This window comes from Mixophyes fleayi, chromosome 5 (genome assembly GCF_038048845.1).
Source record: "Mixophyes fleayi isolate aMixFle1 chromosome 5, aMixFle1.hap1, whole genome shotgun sequence".
Classification (NCBI taxonomy): domain Eukaryota; kingdom Metazoa; phylum Chordata; class Amphibia; order Anura; family Limnodynastidae; genus Mixophyes; species Mixophyes fleayi.
In genome coordinates, this window is record NC_134406.1 from 249,444,504 (window position 1) to 249,467,096 (window position 22,593).

General features: G+C 41.1%; 1 protein-coding gene across 4 annotated transcripts in view; it reads right to left on the minus strand.

Annotated features, from left to right (window-relative positions):
• VPS13B (vacuolar protein sorting 13 homolog B) overlaps positions 1-22,593 on the minus strand; it is a 718,815-nt gene that overhangs the window by 51,436 nt on the left and 644,786 nt on the right. For all 4 annotated transcript variants that reach the window (XM_075213864.1, XM_075213863.1, XM_075213867.1 and 1 more), the window contains exons 44-49: positions 17,591-17,746; positions 13,648-13,911; positions 9,029-9,112; positions 8,719-8,894; positions 7,055-7,225; positions 5,460-5,661 (exon numbers count right to left, since the gene is read on the minus strand). In XM_075213864.1, coding sequence (XP_075069965.1) covers positions 5,460-5,661; positions 7,055-7,225; positions 8,719-8,894; positions 9,029-9,112; positions 13,648-13,911; positions 17,591-17,746 — 1,053 coding nt within the window. The remainder of the gene's footprint in view (positions 1-5,459; positions 5,662-7,054; positions 7,226-8,718; positions 8,895-9,028; positions 9,113-13,647; positions 13,912-17,590; positions 17,747-22,593) is intronic.

The window sequence follows — 22,593 nt, forward strand, 5'->3', positions numbered from 1 at the left end:
CCTCCTTAGTCCTTCAGCGGCGGCGGGAGCATAAGACAGTCAGCTGACAGGAGGAGGAGGGGGGCGGGTCACATGATCGCAGCTGCGATCTTATTTGTAAGATGACTGGCTGCCAGTGACAGCCAGTCATCTGCAGCAGCGGGGATGCCGAGGAGGGCAGCGGGGACGCCGAATAGGACACTGACCCCTAGGTGAGTTGGATGGGCTCCGCCCACTTCTAGAAGGGGGTGTGGCCGTAACGCAGCGGGGCCTACCGGTGGTTTTTCAGGTATCCCGGTGGGCCAGTCCGACGCTGTCTATGAACACTATTAACCCAAGTGCTGCCAGCTGACTGCTGGTTTCCGTGAAATCGGGGGAGAAAAAACTTTCACTTGCCTCTTCTCCTCTCCTCCCATGCGATGCCGACTGCGATGATGTTTCCTCCTTTCAATCGCTGTGTGCATGTGCCGACCAAAAACCTCGGGCATGCGCACATGGATCCTGGACTGCAAGAAGGTGGGTCATGTGACAGAGAGGGATCACATGATCCCTCCACACATGCGCAATGCAGCTCTGCTCTTCGGAGTAGAGCAGTTTTCCATCAAAATTTTCAATTATGATAATGTACGCCACCAACATAACTGAAAACTTAATTTCGTTCATTGGTAAATAGCATTAATGAGCACTTCCCATACACTGTTATGGGGAGTGCTCAGTAAAACGAAGAGAGATGCAAAGCAGCAGATATCATGCAATGCTGTGGTACTAAATCTGAATTTTGCAGTTAATCAGCGAAAACAGAGGTTTTCGGGGATTTAAGTGGGAATTTAAGTTTGATAAGTCTTCATGCAGTGGCGGATCCAGGGACGGGCTGGCCCGGGGGACATCGGTCCCCCGGGCCGCTCGGTTTCAGCGCTGTTAGGGCCGGCCGCCCCTCGGATTCAAAATCTCCTGATTTTGACCAGCGGCCGCATCTCAGTACGCGGGACGTGGCCACATCGTGTGTCATGTGATGCGGCCACTTTGTGCCCCCCGGGCTGAAATAAGCCAGCCCGCGCCTGGGCGGATCCATGGGCGATCGGGGCAATTGCTGCTCCCCCTAGCAGGTGCTGGCTGCCTGGAGCCGCACACTATATACATGTCCCCATCGACTGAGAGGCAGACACAGAATCCTGCCGGCTGCTCTGATTGTGTCTTATATTGGAGAACCTCTTCCATTGCTCTAGTATTGGTTAACATTAGCTTTTTAAACCCCGATCCAGAAAATAACTTTAATGTTGTCAACTATATCTGAGCCCCCATTCTCAGAGCTTTATTTTACAAACACACAAACCATCTCCATAAATACCTGTATATGGGGCTAGTAAGTGAGCTCAGTGAATCATTTCATACATTTACCCTAGCATGTTTTCAGCATGGATAAGAGACCAGTCCGTTTACAGCAGTGGCTCACATTTATCTAATCTAAATGCACTTATGGTCCATAAGGACGTTTAGATAATGAAAATTGTAATAGCAATCTAGAACGTCATTTCCAGCAGTAATTTCTTCCGTTTTCATAACAAAGACAAGTGCATCATCTGAGCATTGTAACTGATTATAATCAGTGGGGGGAGAATCTCCTGCTGTGCGCAGCAGAACAATCACAAGTCAGACATAATAAGAACCTTTAAGTAAAGACACGCAGACCCCAGAAAGATTCACAGCATTGGGCAACCTTGCCCCAATAAAAGATAATGGACAGTCACATGTCCATTATCAATCATGGTATTAATTCCTTTTGATCAACAGTCTAATCTGCCTGAATTACATTTGATGAAAATTGTGGTGTGGTTATGCAGCTTGTGGTATGCGTTTGCTGTTTATAACCACTATAAAATGAACACATTTGGGTTGTGGTTAGTGGAATAAGGAGAGAATGACTGGATTATGTGACGCATCATGTCACAGAGGTACACAATGTTACAATGTTCTAGGGCTTGCATTTATAATAAACAAAAACAGATCATATCTCTATCTCCTAACACTACCTTATATATACTTATAAATAACAAACTTTCCAAAGCTTTTCCACTGTTAAAGAATTAGAACTGTAGACTCGGTTATTGGCAGCAAAAGTACCAAAACGTTTTAGCTGTAAGTTAAATGTAGTATTAAGAACCTACTTAGATTGTTACTTTGCTCCCTAGACTCGTATACACCCAGAAAAAATGGCCTTTCATTTGATTGTTTGTGCAATGATGTGTACTGCTGTATCTCAATGTCACCCTTGTTGTTCATATCACTTTGTGACGTAAATGTCTAAACTATTGTTTGCGAACCTCTTAAAAAAGAAAATTCTTTAAAAAAAACACAAAAAGCAAACTACTTTCATTGTTGCATTAATATAAAAGAAACAAGTGAGAGATTATACTGCAGACCAGGGGTCTTCAACCTTTTAATACCTACCGCCCACTTCTGTATCTTTGTTGATGGTAAAATTTCCTTATCGCCCAGCGGTGCCGCAGTGACTCGATTTAGTGTAAATGTGAAGTAATGTTTAGAAGGGAGGGTTATTGTATTTAACTATATAAGCAGCAGCTATTTGCAAAAGCCTATTTGAAAAAGTCAAACTCTCTTGCATATACAGGTTACTATATTCACATATATATGTGCAGATGCAGGTTGTTGTACGCACTGTAACACTCTGTGACAGTCTCTGCACGTCCTAGCACAGTACACTTCTTGTTGTGGTGGACAGGCTCTCTTATACTTATATTAAGTATAATATACTTATTAGGTGCCTCCAGTCTGTACCTACGAACATCACTGGTTAAGGGGAAATCCTCCCAAAACTGTCAATGAAGTTAAACCCAGTCCTAAAGAATATGTACGCAGCAGCTACTAGATGCGTCCGGTAACTGAGGGCACTAATGTAAGACTCGTCGCGATAGCCAAACTTCTGGTTTCAGGAGCATGCACAGTAACACATTTCGGACACTGGAGCCCTGCCCCACTTTCTCCTACCACTAGACCACCGGGCATCGGGCTGCCATGGAAACAGAGTGTAGCGCTCCTATTTCTAACCACCCACCATGAAAGCTGAATCGCCCCCTAAAGTGGGCAGTAGGCAGGGGCAGGCTGGGCTGGGGGCCAGGTGGGCATCTTTTCCCAGGGCCGGACCCATAGTGGGCTGGGACACCTGAATTTGTTTTCCTTTAAAAGTCAAGTCTTGCCCCCCCCCCCGAGCTAAAATTTGCCAGCCCTCCCCAGGCGGTAGGGACCAGGTTGAAGATCACTGCTGGAGACAATACTTTTCTAAACAATTATTACTAATGTCATCTCTCACTTGCTTATTACATATATGTACGTATTACCAGGGAAAACACATTCACAGCAGAATATTAAGGATTTTCATCTACATTGGTTGCCTGTTTTTTTACAGAGTATAAGAGTGAATATCATCCACATCATCATCAACATTTATTTCTATAGCGCCAGCAAATTCTGTAGCGCTTTACATTTGGGACAAACACAGAAACACACTGTTACTGGGTAATACAGACAGACAGAGAGGTAAGAGGGCCCTGCTCGCAAGGTTACAATCCATGGGGGTAATTTATATGGAACTTTAAGCAAAAATATAAAAATTGCATGTCATGTCCATGACATAGGAACTGAATCCAATAAACTGAAGGCTGTCCACATGGATGTAGAAGAGTAGAGGAACTTCCCTCCAGCATTATAAAATCACAGCCATGCTTAGTACTACACTCCCCCTGCCCAAAGACAAGGGGGTCAGAGCAGACAGGCACAATGACATGACAAATAATGCCATATATTATGTATTGTGCAAGGTCGCACACGTATGTCTGGTGTGGGGGAATGAGTGAATGATTATAACTATAATTCATGAATATTCCTTGAAAATCCTGCAACATACTAGAAAACAAAACACATTACCCGAATTGGTAATAATAATAATTAGAATAAACCTCAGAAAAATAACATGTATATAAATTTTGCTTGAACGCGGGGCGAGGTGTCTCTGGAACGTCCGCAAGACTCCTCGCTGTGGAGATTTAACAGAAATCTCCGCTCCTTTTTCCTCGCACCTCTATGCGGAGATTCCTACCATAATTGCCAGCAATGTGCGCAACCCGATGTCGACAATTAAATCTCCCCTACAGTATTCACTATGTATTAAAAGGCCTAACATACCCCGACTGTAAAATATAATTGTATTAGGTCCCTTCAGAGATCTGTGGCCATTATTATAACACCTTGACCATAGACTTATACCTGGCTCACTGGTGACAACTTATATACTCATATTTTAAAACATGGAAATAGCCATTCTCTGTTAAAGCTGCTTTCCCAGCTGGGACCGTGTTCCTGGGCTCTTTAGTTCCTCTCACAGACTGTGTGGGGCTCTGCGGAGGAAGGCAGGGTGTGCGGGAGGGTTCACAACCAACTCTAAGAAAATTTAGGGCACGATCTTCCACCTCTACCTGGGAGTGCAGCTTTAAGTCATTGTGTTGTTACATATTAGTGATCTTCACAAGTAAACCTGTGTTTCAACATAGGACACAGTTGTCAGTGGTCCTAGTGATCATAAGTATCGTGCAACTGTTGCTGATTCTTAATGTTATAGAAACAACCAGGGTGGAATATAACAATGTACAGGACAACACAGAGGTACAAATGTTCCTGACATCATAGAAAAACAATTGAGCAATTTTACAAAAAGCTGGCTGGTGACCAAGACTTAACCTCTGACCTATAAAGTTCAAAGCACTGGGGGTAATGAGCAGACCAAGATAATTGATCTACCTATTAACAAGCCGCTCTGTTAATAACTAAGGAGCAGTTACCGTTTACACACCTGCTGCTAATTACAATTCCTAATTACACATGATTTTTTTGTTTTTTTTAGGACTGATTGGTAGATCAATACTTCTTAATGAACCGCTGCTTTGTGACTTTGCTATCATATTACATAGTAAAAGTGGTAGATTTAAATATCTCAAAGGGAACTTTTGTTTTGTAAAGATACAATTTCATCTTTATCATCTGCCTATTAAACCTACATCCCATTGTTTCTCAGCCAGCTTCTGGAAGGGGAATGGTGTGTGATGATTGAATTTCTGGTATAATGGATTTCTACTAGTGGAGGATAAGGCGTATTTCCTCCATTCACAGATATATTTCCATAGTCAGGTCTGCTTTTCGGCGGCAGAAAGGGCAAAGTGCCCCCAAGGGCCCTCACTATAAACGCAGTATTATTACATAAATTTGCACAGTTACGTCATCAAAGCAGCTGGAGGCAATGGTGCGTTGTCAATAAAGCTGGCACAGGTTTATACAGCTAGATTCATTAAACAGTGGGTTCCAAAAATAGGGATCACCATCTTCCTGCTACTTCTCCAGGGGAAGCTAATATCTGAGTGTGGCGTTCTCTTTTAAACACGCTATGTGTCATTTTAGATGAAGAACGTTACCTGGAAGTTAGGAGGAATGATGGTTTTTCCAGCAGGAATCTGAAGAACTATGTTCTCAGCCTCAAAAAGCCAAAGGTCCCATCTGGATTGGTTGATCAGGAGAGCCCACGGGAGCAGCTCAATCAGCAATGTCTTCAGGTGAGCCTTCCAGGGGGACAACTTCACCCGCATGGGGCTGTCCCACTGAGCCAGGTGCTCTCCACTGTAATGCAGAATATTAACCTGAGTAATACATAGACAACCTGCAGCCTTTCATGTGCTGTGATATGAAGAAATCTAATCCGCTTATATGGATGCACTGAACACATTACGTTTCAAGTTAAGGCAAATGCTGAATCTTGAACAAATGATACAATCCTATAATGAATCCTTCTTTACATAAGTGGGGCAGACAAGAAAGACTGTAATTAAGCACTTAGCAATTTACAGATAACTGCCAGCTGTGTAATGACATGAGGCCCAACCGATTGGGGGAAGAGGATGCCATCTGTATCACATTCCCAATCCTTTACTTTTCCACTAGCTACATGGACTTTACATATGTGTTGTCACTCCAAGGTCCAAACGACCCGGTGCTGGCTAGCTGGTACAGACAAGGAAGACAGTCATCATTTGGTGCCTTAGAGCACCAACACTTGGACTTGCAGCTTCCCGTGAAGTTAAATTAAATCAGACTCCAATGTTCATAGGCCCATTGGGTGACATATCTACCAGCTTATCCCATGTAATAAAAGTTATCCTACTATAAAATAACAGACTATCTACCATTATGTAAGTAAGCATCAATGTTGCTGAGTAAACGTTCCTACACGGCTGCTGATGAGTAAACAGAACTTTTCTTCAGCCTTGAGGCTTCGGAGGTTGCAGGAACCTCTCTACCTCCTCTGCACTAACCCTACAAATCCTTGTAACATGCTGAGCCAGACACTGCCTAAGCACAGATAAAGGAGAACTCTAGCTGGAAAATCAGAAAGGGGCACACATTTTCCATTCGCACATCACTTAGGGGTCTATTTATGAAGGGGGATTTTTACGCAGGATTTAGGGCTTCTCCTTATTTACCAAAGGTGCTGGTAAAGGCTATCACAGTCTGGTAGCATTTGCTGGGGGCCTCCTGCAAGTGCATGGGGACGTCTATTAACTAAGGACAGCTGCTGTTATGCTCGGATTGCTAACGCCATCTCAGGGGATGACCATGGGAATAAAAGTGCTTTATTATTATGGGAAAAAAAAACAACAAAAAAACAAAAACAAAGAACGTTTTTCTATTTTGGTTATTTATTGCAGGACCGGCCTGGCAAGTGGTAAGACTCGACTCCACTGCCAGCCTGTGTCACCGGGGAATTGAACATTGCTTAACAAACTGAACAACATTATATTTGTGATAGGAGAGTCTCAGTCTGTCACCATGGGAGCGACTGAGAGCGTAACGCTGTGGTTTCCTAGCAGTAGAGGTAGCATTCAAAGCGCCCACGTGACATATTATATGGGCATGAACAGCTGAGCTATATGTTTCTTATAATAGCCTAAATGATAGATTGTCCTGGTACCAATGTATTTTAGTAAAAAAAGAAAAAGAAAAATAAGAGACCTACCTGTCTGTATCTTTCTTATTATAAGGCCACACAGGCTGAGTGCAGGAATCTTCTCCATAAAAATCGGAAATGATTGGACTTGCAGAGTAGTCACTTTGTGCTTTCATAGCGATTTGTTTAATTAGAGCTGTCGAGATGGGAACAGCACATTCTGATGGGTCATCTTCCTCCCTGGAAGTAGAAGAATATTTCTATTTTCAGATAAGGAAAGCAGTTACCCTGTCATGTTTATCAAACTGTACTTATTTATTCTTCCCAAATGAACCATTTAATTATTTGGTGTTTTACATGTTCGGCGACGTCTGCAATGAATTACTTGCTGAATTCTGTTCTTTTCATATATATCACAGAGTATTCCGCTCTCGATTTCCACTGCTAGTGAGGTTTACAGCACAGGGGGATTCTTACAGATTTAGGCAGGACAGTCCACACTTGTTGGCTCTATCCCGCCATCGGAACAGCTTTGTCCTGTGGGTGGGAGATTTGTGAAGTATGTCTCATACACTGCGGCTCTGCATGGCTGAGTAGTGTGTATGGATACCGTGCAATGGAGGTGTTTGGAGGAGAGGGGAGTGCAAGGCAGCCCCACACCCCCATCATGATGTGGCCACGTCCCGATGCCAGATACCCAAATGTTGGGAGTTGGCAAAATCTCAATTTCTATGCTGGACTAATAACACTACAGATGAGTAAGGAAGAACTGGCCAATGTAAGAGTCATATTTAGTTTACTATCTGCCCTACTTAACTAGCATGTTTATATGAAAGATGTAATTACAGGCAAACTGGTTGACAACAATTTTCAACATCACTGCTATGTACCTGCCCTGGCACCCGCAGCCAGGAACTGTCAGAAGGGTCTAGAGATGACCTGGCAAAGTCCCATGAAACACATTTTCTCACTGACATTAATAGTCCAACCTCTGAATGTCCTACAAAGGACCAGACCTCTACAACGTTTTATTACTGTTTTGTATGTATTTGGAGAAATGCTGAAATTAATTTCATGGCATAGGATACAAGTTTGCTTTCTTTGTAAGGCAAACAAGCACTTTATATTGTTATTTATTGCAACTAATTACGAGAATGCAGTCAGTCATTTCATTTAGAGCCACTGACACCAATGCCATACTAGTTCCTAGTGAAATCATAGGCTGTATTATCCGGAATATAGTTTTATTTTAGCAGAAATATAGGTTTTCACCTTTTGATAAATCGTCTCTTATTTCCTGCGCCATGACAGGTTTATCCTTTGTAGAAAGCAGCACTGTTCTGTCTGCTTCTTGTATCATATCTATAATATTGTAGTGTTTGTGTGGTATCACTTAATTAACAGAAGGTGGGGAAAGAACATATCCAAATGCCAAATACTGCATATCTATCATACACACTGTTATATTTGTTGCTGGAGAAAATCCAGAATATCTTCTTAGTGCCAAATGATCTTCTTGTCAAGAAGCTTAAGAATCTAGCCCAGGTTTGGCCAACCGGTGGCTCTCCCAATGTTGTGAAACTACAAAACCCAGCATGCTTTGCCAGCAGAGAGCCAGTTTATAGCTGGCAGGGTATGCTGGGACTTGTAGTTTCACAACATCTGGAGAGCCACAGGTTGGCCAAGCCTGATCTAGACAGCAATACAGTAAAAAAAAAAGAGACTATATCCACCTGGCTTGAAATGTCAGGTGATGGGTTAGATCTGGCTCTATGTTCTGCAGCGGCTTTTCCAGTCCTTTTCCAGGAATCATTTGTGTTTCATTTAAACCAAGGCTTCTTTTTTCTAAGTGTATAATAATGGGATCAGGAAGATGGCTCCTCATGATAAACAGAGGGCTGAACACGATCTGGAGAGAGAAAGAACAGAATGACATTAACTTTCCAGCTGCCTGATGCTATAACTCACTGCTTCCAAGGTTGCGGCGACCTTCATCCCATCCAGCACATGGGAGGTCACAGGGCTGCGTCATTAATTACTCACCATTCGTTGCTGCGCTTGAGAACTGGGCTCCAAGGTCAGAAGCGTGCACCACACGTAAATAATGGGACCGTTTGAAGATGGCACCTGCAAGCAGGGAGGCGGATATTAATAAACAAGCTTGCTAATAATACTTCCCAAATTAAATTTGATTACATTTGGCATGCTTTGCATTCAATGAGGGATAGGCTTTGTAATAAAATATAAATAACCAAATCAGGAATAGACCATAGTCATTTGGGTAAGTTATCTCTTCATTAATACCTTATTATTATTATTATGTATAAAGTGCCAGCACACTCTACAACTGGAAATATCAGTAATAAAACAAGACTGGGTAATAACAACAGGTAAGCTCTAAAGCTTACAATCTATAGGAGTTTAATACGTGGGGTTCAGTGTCACAGATACATATATACAGATGCACATTGGTCCATCCGGACTGCAATGGATAAGTTGCTTAGTGCGGCTATAAGATCCAGTCTTTCAGCAATATTGTTTTGGAGGTAGAATCACCATCACCATTTATTTATATAGCGCCACCAATTCCGCAGCGCTGTACAGAGAATATTTGTCATTCCCATCAGTCCCTGTCACAAATGGAGCTTACAGTCTAAATTCCCTGACACACACACAGGTCAATTTTGTAAGCTGCCATTTAACCTACTAGTATGTTTTTGGAGTGTGGGAGGAAACCAGAGCACCCAAAGAAAACCCACACAAACGCGGGGAGAACATACAAACGCCACTGATATCATCATCATCATCATCAATTTATATAGCGCCACTAATTCCGCAGCGCTGTACAGAGACCTCACTCACATCAGTCCCTGCCCCATTGGGGCTTACAGTCTAAATTCCCTAACACACAAACACACCCACAGACAGACACAGAGACACACACAGATACAGACTAGGGTCAATTTGTTAGCAGTCAATTAACCTACCAGTATGTTTTTGGAGTGTGGGAGGAAACCGGAGCACCCGGAGGAAACCCACGCAAATACAAGGAGAACATACAAACTACACACAGATAAGGCCATGGTCGGGAATTGAACTCATGACCCCAGTGCTGTAAGGCATTTGCATATTCTAGGGATAGAGACTAAATGTAGGGAACAATGGACAGTTCTGAGTCACAGATGTCACCTAGGCAGCGAGCTTATTGTCGTGTAGTCAACAGAAATAAAAATGTCATGTAGGTAGCTTAATAGCTCAGTTTTTGTTTTTTTAAATTAAAGATTGAGCTTCTGGTGGCGAGAGTATATACTTTTGGGAGTGTAGGCATGCCCTTAAGATGTGTACTTTGTACCCCATTGCGTCAAATCAATCTATTAACTATTCAGCAAACTCTACCTTGTGTTTTCTTTTATATCTCCAGCTATTTGTAACAAAAATAAAACATGTATTTCCATATTACACTTAAAAAATAGGTTGTGTGTTTTATTTTTAATTCCCAGCAGTCTTAATGTATACAATTTTCTAACTAAAAACTAAATGCCATGTACCACAGCCAATAAATCCAGAGAGATGCATAGATTACACACACTGACACAATACGCAGTGAATATTTATTCTATTGAACGGTGCAATAAGGGTGGAATTTATTTTGTCCAGCAAGCTTTTTTTCTAGTTCTGGGGAGGCAGGAAATCCATGTATAACATATCAACAGTAAAGTGAACAGATGTAAGATATCTGCATCACATAATCAAAGAACAAGGGTTTTGCCAACTTCTAAACAAGCCAGGAACATAGGGTGTGTAAATGAGAGCATTGCTGAAGCATTTTCTCACACACAAGCTGCACACTGCTCCTCGGTAGCCTGTCTTGTAATGTGATCAAGATACATCACTACTACAGCCCAGTGATGTGATGTTACTACGTGGTGATCCTGCTCTCTGCTTCCTGATCACACTAAACATTGGAAGAAACCTTTGAACTTAAATGTCAGTAGAAACCTCACAATATATAATTAACGCACATATTGCTGTGGCTGCGTGTAATGGATGTTCATGCAAAACTAACAACACACTGAAAAAATAAATAAAAAAGATGACATTTTTTAAATCCTGCAGTATCATACCAGACAGGAGAGCTGGGCTGTATATATTAGATGTCCCGTTATAAACTAGAACATTCTGGACCATAAATAAACTGGACAGAATGTACAAAACATGTGACTGTTGTGCTGATCGCCCGTTTCTTAAAAACATGATTGTGCATTTTAACATTAGGACCCATATTTATGAAAATTTGATGATAAGGATGTTTTTTTTTTTTTACCTCCGCTTATTTTGGGCAGAAAAAAATCACTTATCGACACAATTTATCAAGAGAATATTGCATGGGCAACAGAGTATCAATGTGCTCAGAGTGGTAAGGGATCTGTCTCTGTGGATATGCGCATGTGTGAGGTGGCTAGCTGGATCCATCTCTGTGGACACGTGCATGTGTGAGGTGGCTAGCTGGATCTGTGTCTGTGGAAACGTGCATGTGTGAGGTGGCTAGCTGGATCCGTGTCTGTGGATACGTACATGTGTGAGGTGGCTAGCTGGATCCGTGTCTGTGTATACGTACATGTGTGAGGTGGCTAGCTGGATCCATCTCTGTGGACACGTGCATGTGTGAACCGGCTAGCTGGATCCATCTCTGTGGACACGTGCATGTGTGACGTGGCTAGCTGGATCCGTCTCTGTGGATACGTACATGTGTGAACCGGCTAGCTGGATCCATCTCTGTGGACACGTGCATGTGTGAACCAGCTAGCTGGATCCATCTCTGTGGACGTGCGTATGTGTGAATCGGCTAGCTGGATCCATCTCTGTGGATACGTGCATATGTGAGATGGCTAGCTGGATCCGTCTCTGTGGATACGTGCATGTGTGTGCAGGCTAGCTGGATCCGTCTCTGTGGATACGTGCATGTGTGAACCAGCTAGCTGGATCAGTCTCTGTGGACACGTGCATGTGTGAACCAGCTAGCTGGATCAGTCTCTGTGGACACGTGCATGTGTGAACCAGCTAGCTGGATCAGTCTCTGTGGACACATGCATGTGGGAACCAGCTAGCTGGATCAGTCTCTGTGGACACATGCATGTGGGAACCAGCTAGCTGGATCAGTCTCTGTGGACACGTGCATGTGGGAATCAGCTAGCTGGATCAGTCTCTGTGGACACATGCATGTGGGAATCAGCTAGCTGGATTAGTCTCTGTGCATATGTGTATGTTTGAACCAGCTAGCTGGATTAGTCTCTGTGGATATGTGCACATGTGAACCAGCTAGCTGGATCCTTCTCTGTGGATATGTGCACATGTGAACTAGCTAGCTGGATCCTTCCCAGTGGATATGTGCACATGTGAGCTGGGTTGTTGTGATCCATCTCCGTGGATATGCTCATGTATGAGCCAGCTAGCTGGATCCGTCTCTGGATATGGTCATGTATGAGTCGGTTAGCTGGATCTGGCACAGTGGATATGTGCACAAGTGAGCCGGCTAGCTGGATCTTTTTCTGTGAATATGCGCATGTGTGAGCTGGCTAGCTGGATCTGTCTCTGCATATATGCACGTGTGAACTGGCTCGCTGGATCTGTCTTTGGATATTCTCACACGTGAACCGGGTCACTGGATCTGTCTTTGGATATTCTCACATATGAGCCGGCTAGCTGGATATGTCTCTGTGGATATGCACGTGTGAACCGGCTAGCTGGATCTGTCTTTGGATATTCTCACACGTGAACCGGGTCACTGGATCTGTCTTTGAATATTCTCACATGTGAGTCGGCTAGCTGGATCTTTTCCTGTGAATATGAGCACGTGAGAGTCAGCTAGCTGGATCTTTTTCTGTGGATATGCGCATGTGTGAACTGGCTAGCTGAATCTATCTCTGGATATGCTCACATATGAGCTGGCTAGCTGGATCTGTATCTGTGGATATGCGCATGTGTGAGTCGGCTAGCTGGTTCCGTCTCTGTGAATATGCGCATGTCCGGCGGCACCTCGCAGCTAATTGAATTGCCCCCTAGAGTTAAATACCAAACTATTAAAGAAAGGCCTGGTGACAGCAGGTTGGCCCAAGTTTATGTTTACAAACCTGTCTCTGCATTAGAGTGTCTGAAGGATTTTTCCCTTGTTCATTGTACAATGCTGACATGGCCACATTATATCCCAGCTAAAGATGGACATTTCATGATAGGACATAGAAATGCTGGCAACTCCTATAATAATAGTTTAAAGCTCTTTCTTAGTTGAAAGCATAGCTTTATCAATTCTGTGTTTTGGTTTTTATTTAATCACAGGTAATTTAGGACTATTGAGACACTAGATGAACTTTAATGAGTTAAAAAGTTACAGCATCGACGACAATGCCTTTTCTATTTAGTTGCTTGTTTATAGTAGATCAGGACACATAGTTGAAAAACAAACAATTCTAGAACAAATTAGGGTTTATTTTCAATCAGAAAATGTTAATTCAGCACAGGTGCATTTTTGCAAAAATACCAAAAGTACTAATTGTTCTTCGTCTTTCCAGAATGTTTATTGTTTGACTGTACAGCCAATGTTCTTAGAGAAAGAAAGAAAGATCAGATTTAAAGTGTTAGAAAAGACTTTAGAGTTCTTGTACCTGAATGATGAAGCTGTGCTCAGCGGCCTCACAAGTCAGGCAGACATCTTGGGACCAGTCCTCATCTCCTTTTGCCCTTACACATAACTCTGTGAGCTCGCTGTTTTCCAGGACATAAGATGGCAGTTTCTGTTTGGCTGACAGACAGTCGACATGTTCCCGTACCACAGCCTGGCCATCTTGTCCCATATAGTGTTGCACTACCTTCAGATCAATGCTCTCTGATAAATAGCTACAGATGATCTGTCTTCCACAGATAGTCACCTGTAGTGAGACATGTAAGAAAACAGGTCGTCAACATTCATGTATGTTAAGGGTTCCAGGCCACCATTTGGGCCCACAGAAGTACACCAGCTCCCCATCATACAGGAGAACCAGTCATTTTGCGGATAGGATTTATATTCACGAAGATGTAGTTTCTCAGTTCATTAGAAACTGTCACCAAAGCACAACATTCATAGCCTGCAGTGTCATGAATATCGGTTCATTCTGCAAAATGGCTGCCTCCATTATATGTATCTAAAAAAATTGACAAACATGCCTTCAAAACTCAATACAATAGTCATACAATAATCAAATCTTTTTCTAGAAAAAATATACATATTGCCCTGGTATAAGAGGACATTTCTAATATGTATAACTGTACTATGTATACACAGAGGTATAACTGTACTATGTATATACAGAGGTATAACTGTACTATCTATACACAGAGGTATAACTGTACTATCTATACACAGAGGTATAACTGTACTATCTATACACAGAGGTATAACTGTACTATCTATACACAGAGGTATAACTGTACTTTCTATACACAGAGGTATAACTGTACTTTCTATACACAGAGGTATAACTGTACTATCTATACACAGGTATAACTGTACTATCTATACACAGGTATAACTGTACTATCTATACACAGGTATAACTGTACTATCTTATACTTGCCAACTCTCCTGTAAATGGGGCAGTCCCTATCCCATTTAGACTGTAAGCTTCAATGGGGCAGGGACTGATGTGAGTGAGTTATCTGTACAGCTGCGGAACTAGTGGCGCTATATAAATAAATGATGATGATGATAACTGTACTATCTAATATATATAAGCCTAGCGGTGTGTGTTAGTGTGTGTGTTTGTGGAAAAAACTATTTTCTCAGAAAGGGCTCATCCAATTGACCTTAAATTTGGTATACTGACATTATTTGACAAAAAAATTATAATAGTGAAGTCAGTTAACTTCCATCATCCCCCTTCCCCCCGTGGGGAGGGTAGTAAAGGCTTAATTTATGAGTTGAGGGCTCAAACTCTTGACCGTTTGGGTATTTATTTACCAGAGCCTGTGTTTGGTCATGGACAATTGTATGTCGCATTTTCACGAGTACGGAGAAGCACTGATGTGAAAGTGCAGGTTATGAATACTGCCCTTCAAGGAAGACTGATTGAGCACAGCGATAAGGTGTTTAGCAGAAACGTTGTGTATCGAGAGGTTTTAGAACAGTAAGACGATGGAGATTAAGGATGTGGCGATGAAGATGAAGGATGAGGTGATGGAGAAGAATGATGAGGTGGTGACATGTAGACAAAACCACGTTAAAAAAGGGCGCTTACGTCGGGAAGTAACGCTCTTCCCCTGAGGAGGCCTGGCCTAGCCCCAAATGCATGACAAGAACCTTTTTAACACCTTAAGTAGCTTGATTTGACTAGAATGCATGAGTATCATGCACGGGTTAACTTGTGTATACATATGTATAACTGTACTATGTATACACAGAGTTATAACTGTTCTATGAATACACAGATGTGTAACTGTACTATTAATACACAGATGTGTAACTGTACTATGTATACAGATGTATAACTGTACTATGTATATGTATAACTGTACTATGTATAACTGTACTATGTATACACAGAGGTATAACTATACTATGTATACACAGGTATAACTGAACTATGTATATGTATAACTGTACTATGTATAGAGATATATAACTGTACTATGTATAACTGTACTATATATACAGATGTATAACTGTACTGTGTATAACTGTACTATATATACAGATGTATAACTGTACTATGTATATGTATAACTGTACTATGTATACAGATGTATAACTGTACTATGTATATGTATAACTGTACTATGTATACAGATGTATAACTGTACTATGTATATGTATAACTGTACTATGTATAAATGTACTATGTATACACAGGTATAACTGTACTATGTATAACTGGGCTATGCATACAGATGTATAACTGTCCCATGTATGTGTATAACTGTACTATGTATACACAGAGGTATAACTGTACAATGTATATACAGATGTATAACTGAACTATATATACACAGAGGTATAACTGTACTATGTATACACAGAGGTATAACTGTACAATGTATATACAGATGTATAACTGTACAATGTATATACAGATGTATAACTGTACTATGTATACAGATGTATAACTGTACTATGTATATGTATAACTGTACTATGTATACAGATGTATAACTGTACTATGTATATGTATAACTGTACTATGTATACAGAAGTATAACTGTACAATGTATATACAGATGTATAACTGTACAATGTATATACAGATGTATAACTGTACTATGTATACAGATGTATAACTGTACTATGTATATGTATAACTGTACTATGTATACAGATGTATAACTGTACTATGTATATGTATAACTGTACTATGTATACAGAAGTATAACTGTACTATGTATATACAGATGTATAACTGTACTATGTATACACAGAGGTATAACTGTACTACGTATATACAGAGGTATAACTGTACAATGTATACACAGAGGTATAACTGTACAATGTATATACAGATGTATAACTGTACTATGTATACAGATGTATAACTTTACTATGTATATCTGTACTATGTATATGTATAACTGTACTATGTATACACATGAATAATTGTAAACATTTCTATATTTGTACCAGTAGTCTGTACACTTTAGGCAGATATTTTGGGGCCTATTATCAAGCCTTGACTCCTGCAAAAACACCACCCAAGAGAAAAGGCTAGTTTAAGTACCAGGACAATTTATCGCTGCCATAACGCTGGAGGTATTGTAGATATTGCAGAGTTACACTGCGGAGACATTACAGGCCGCACGTGCGCTGTAGATACTTGCAGGGCAAAAACAGGAAGTGAAGCATTTCACCGCTGCATCAAGCAAGCGGCAAAACACACCACTGGTGGCACAGTACTGTGCCAGGACAGCCTGTGTCAGGACCGCTGTCCCGGCAACCAAACTATGTTATATAAAAACTGAAAACTTGGGAGTGAAGACCCGTGAAAAAGTGTTGTTATATATCATAGAAAAACACTGATAATTGATGAACAGACCCCTTTGTGATTTGAACCAACATTATGAATCATGTTTTATATCAGGGCAGGAACACTTGTCTGCCAACAAGATATTTTTCATTTGATCAGTATATGGCAGCTCATGTGTGTATAAAAGGTGCAATTACACAACACTGCCAGCAGAGTGTAAAGCCAACTTCATATCATCATAAATAACCATTTTTAATGCAGAGATGAAAGCAGTATGGAGCGCCAAACTACATATCTATAAGACAAATGACTTATTTTAAACACAATGTGCGGTAGAGAGAACTGTACTTGTTTACACTATCACACTCTGTAAAGCTAAGCAGGAATGTTATACTGTTTTCATGATAACTGGGACTTAAGTGAATTGTTCAAGAAAAGCAATTGGCTTATATATGCACTATGAATACCAGCTATGGAAGCAGTTTGACAATTTACAATTACTTTATTAAATTTAAAACAAAGTAAAAATAATGTGATAACTGAACTGCAAGATAACGTAAGTTTTCCTTGTTATGGATATGGATCGTGATCTGAGTGGAATCTATTTATGACATACTTGTTTTTGCACCCCGTTCAGCTGTTGTACTTTAATGATAAGCGTTGCCGTCCGGCCCTTGTAGTGAATAGTGCGGATGAACGTCCCGGCGTTGTCCACGTTGAAAGGCTCAGACCAGCGCCAGTTCCCCCAGCCTTCAATACAGATGTGTAGCAGCTGCAGGGAGATACAACATCCATTAAACACTTGGGGTCATAAATACACTGCTTTCTGTCATTAAGGATTCATTATCATTCTTATGTAAAGATTTAGGCCTTTTAGCTTTCTGAGGGGGGGAAATATTTTAACCTCTTTGTTGACACACGATACATTATATTCTCTTCAGTCATTTTTTTTTTATTATATGAGCTGCAAAAAAAATATGTCTGAATATTTCTTCAACTTCATCATTGCTAAATGGTCAAATAGTGTCTCTTTCGGACATGAGAAGCTTAACAAAGGGGGCTATCTATGAAGCGGAGAATGGATTCTCTTTTGCACCAGTGTGCCTCGATGGTCTGACCCAGAGGGGAGAAACTTGGAAGTTGGCAAGTATGCCAATAAAGTCCATAAAGACGAAAGCACTTAAACAACAGACATGTGCTTTTACTTAACTTTACATGTACCAGTAAGGGTTGAATTAACCCTGTGTTCAGGCCGACCAATAAGTGTAAAGTTGGAATGCCCTGGCAGTTTATGCAAGTCCCTAGGGAAGGGTAGTCTGTCCCAGTCTGCTTCACAGGGTTCCGTCCATTCCCCCTATTATAGGATTTTCGCGGCTCATAAATACAGCGCTATCGCTGATTGGCCTCAGGTCACTGCCCCCGTTCCACGTGTTTTAATCAGATTTTTCCCACCTCTCAGAGAAGGCATAGTTGGTAGGAAGGGCACTGAGCACAGAGGCTGATAAATACGGCGCTATCGCTGATTGGCCTCACGTCACTGACCCCCTTTGAGGTAAAGTGACTCTTGGTCCTTTTTGTGTGAGGGATCCCTTAACTTGCTTAGAAGGACGTCATTTTAAGTCGAGAGAGGGTTTAGTCACTTGCCGCCAGATTTAGCGCTGGCCAAGCATTTAGGGACTAGCCCCCGATTTGTTAAGTGAATTTAAGGCCAGGTTGCCATGCACACAGGGTTCCGGTAATCAGTTCGTTAGCTGTCCCACACTACACTTTCTCTACCACCAAGTTCTTTATATATAATAAACTGTGACCTATTTTCGCCACGTATAGAGTCCTGTATAATTTAAATGAATCATGAGGGGACATCGGGAATGCCTTCATTACATGTAACGTGTGTGTGTGTGAAGATTTTTATTACATGCAGAATTCAGGTCCCTTCACAAATGACTCCACCACTAAAAATGTGCCCTCCCCACCCCTTTATTTCATTTCCATTAGGTCTCTCTCTGCAAATGGAACTCTCTTTCTGCACTACTCACTGGTGCATCTACTCTGTCTGCTCTGTGGAAACTTCTACTGCAAATGCCAACATCTTGTTACGTAAAACCCATGCGTCTCAGACATAATCTAGGGACACTTGAGCAAATTGTGAAGACCGGCAGGTTCATAGCTGCTTTTACACTGCCACTGATTTACACTTTGTAATAACCTACAGAGATAGAAACGTGGAACAGTTAATTTAAAACACACACCTGAACTATTACATACCTCCTAACATTTGGGTAGATGGCATCAGGAGAGGGGGCATTGCTATGCCACAATGTGGGCGTGACTAGTGGCTATTACGCGAAACGCTGCTCAGTTCTCTCCTCCCCTCCAAACACTTTCATTGCCATGAATAAGGGGAGAATTCAATTCCGCAGAGAACACCGCCACGCTAAGTCTTTTACCGTTAATATGGTAATTTTAACTTTAGCGACTCAGAAAACAAAAAAATGGCGTTGAAATTACTGTATAAACGGTAATTACGCTGCTTTTTGCATGGGGAAGCCTATATCATTACGGCAGTGGTACTTGATAACTAGTGATAACAGAAATCATAAACAAAAATCTTTTTTTCTGACAATAAAACCCCAATACTATTGAAAGCAGCAATCCAACATAGCCCTTTTTCATTAACTATCAAGTTAAGTACCCTTAAAGCATGTATTTTTCTTTGCCGTCATCCTACAAATCATTATCTATAAGGCAGACTAGTATGGCTGCCAGTCACACTCACAGACTCACAGATCTCAACATATCATGTGATGGCAGAAGGAGGGAGAGGATTTTACAATGCACAGCACAGATTGACCTCAGAGGGACATTCCAAAGCATCTCTGCTCACATCATGTGCCATGTGACTGTGGTTACCATGGTAGTCATATGACACAGTCAAGCCCTGCAGGATTACAAATCATTAATAGCAGCTTGAAAAGTCAAAGAAACAAAAAAAATGTAATTACCAATATTCTTATAGCCTGCCACAATGATTTACATAATAAAAAAAAGTGAATTTAATTTAGTCATGGGACTGCTGTTTTAAAAATATTTTTTTAACTCTGAATATTAATTAAATCTAGTTTTAGACCTTTTTATTTTTCATTAGAAAAATAAAACCCCAAATCTGGGCAATACAGCTCAAGCATGCATACATCTGCATAATGTGACCCAGCGAGGCGTTAATTAATTATTACCACTTCAGGCCAGTTTCGCTCAGCGAAACATTAATATTTTTAAGGCGATAACTGATTGGCGATAAAAAGAAAATCAGACTTCTTGCCATGGTGTGGCTTTCTATAATAAAATGGCCACACAATGCTGTGACCAATTTGCCATATATCACAATTCATTACTCAAGTGAAAAAACAGGACAAAAAAACAGTACAAATCAGAGACGTATTTGGAGATGTTGCAGTTGTTAAATAAAGGCCCCTTGTACCGTCCTTGTCCTCAGAACAGACATCAGTAATCACAGACTAGCAGTGGGTGGGATATGAATGGGTGATGGACAGATGTGCTGCAGCCATGCACTCCAGTCATTTTATCATTATTATTACTACACACTATTTCAAGGTTTGCTCCAGTATTAGGTAACAAAGGATTCATGTCAGGAATTGAAAGTCTCCCAATGACACAGATATGAACTCACCCAGCAAACTGCAGCAGACCGGGCTTTACCTCTAGTACAGTACAAAAGCCTATAGTGATGTGTTATAACGGAGCATTAGGTTTTTATATACTGTACAAGAGAAGCGAAAATATAAATTATCTCCAATACCTGAAGGAAAATTATTCTATTAATAAATGTTGATTTAGGAAACTTCCATTTTCATCTTTGCGCGGGGGAAATTAAGGTTTGCATCAACATATTGCACAGATACTACATTATATTGGAAAGAGCGTAACGATTAAGCTCATGAAGTGTTTTTGACACGTTCCACTATCTTAGAAACATAGAATTTGACAGTAGAAAAGAACCACTTGGCCCATCTAGTCTGCCCATTGTTTTATTAACCTATGGTAACCTCAGACCATATTTGGTGCTTTAATCTTTGTAAGGATATCCTTATGTCCATCCAAAGCATGTTTAAATGGCTCTACTGTATTAGTCTCTACCACCTCTGATGGGAGGCTATTCCACTTATCCACTACCTTTTCTGTGAAGTAATTGTTCCTCACATTTCCTCTGAACCTACTTCCCTCCAGTGTCAGTGCACATTCTAGTATACTAATATTTCTCTTCCTATGAAGAATGTTTCCTTCCTGTACCTTATTACAACCCTTGATATATTTGAAAGTTCCAGTCATGCCCCCCTCTCCCTTCTCTGCTCCAAACTATACATATTAAGATCTGTTAGTCTTTCCGGGTAAAGTTTCTGCTGTAGGCCATGCCCCGTTTTAGTTGCCCTTCTTTGTACAGTCTCTAATGTATTTATATCCTTTTGGAGATATGGCCTCCAGAACTGAACACAGTATTCTAGATGAGGCAGTATCAATGACCTATACAGTGGCATTATTACTTCTTTCTTTCTGCTACTGATTCCTCTCCCTATGCAACCAAGCGACTCCTAGATCTCTTTCCTCCTCAGTAGTTTCCCTTAATACTATATTTAGCATGATTTTGCACCTTCAGAGAAACTAGATAGCCTTGGGCACCCTGTCCGCCTCCTGTAGTGGAAGGAATAGTGCCAACATGTCCTGCCAGTCAGAGGGCAACTACTGTCCCAGGCTGTGGCTATCAAGGTGTGATGGTAGCTCTATGGTAGCCAGAGAACCAACAAAACACCTATCTCTGGGTTGGCATTTGTCCAGGCTTTGATTTATAAACATTTTACTTTGACACAGATTCCGATGTGTAAGAACATTGTATTGTATTTGTGAAATGCTTCTTCATACAAAAACATGAATTGCCACAAAGCATTATAGATTTTTGGAACCAACCTCCACCATATGTACTCCTTGTCATTATTAGAGATGCTCGGGCTCGGTTTTCTGAAAACCGAGCCAACCCGAGTAGGCTTGCAAGCCGGTTCGGTACTTTTGCGCGTCCTCGGATCTGAATAGAGGCAAAACGTCATTGTTGCGTTGTCGGATCTCGCAGGTTTTGGATTCCATAAGACCTCCCTCCCCAGGAGATCCAGTGACATTGCTCACTCAGAAACAGGGGTAGCAGTGTTCTTGTCACTCTCCGTTCTCCAGCGACATTGCTCACACAGAAACAGGAGAGTTAGCAGTGTTCTTGTCACTTGACAAAAATTGACTGGAAATTAATGTTATTGAGGTTAATAATAATGTAAGAACAAAAAAAAGAGCCAAATTATGTAACTTTAGAAAATTAAATAAATACGGATTTTAGGAAAAAATAGGGATCCAAAACCAAAACACACGAGGGCGGATTTGTCAAAACCAAAACACGAAGTTAATCCAGATCCAAAACCAAAAAACGAGGGTCAGTGAACATCTCTAGTCATTATATGAGCCTTTGATGTAGTTATTTTTGAATAATGACCGCCGGTTCCTTAATGACTGTCTGTCAATATAATATATCCACCTTAGTCAGTGTATTGCTGCGTTAATTAG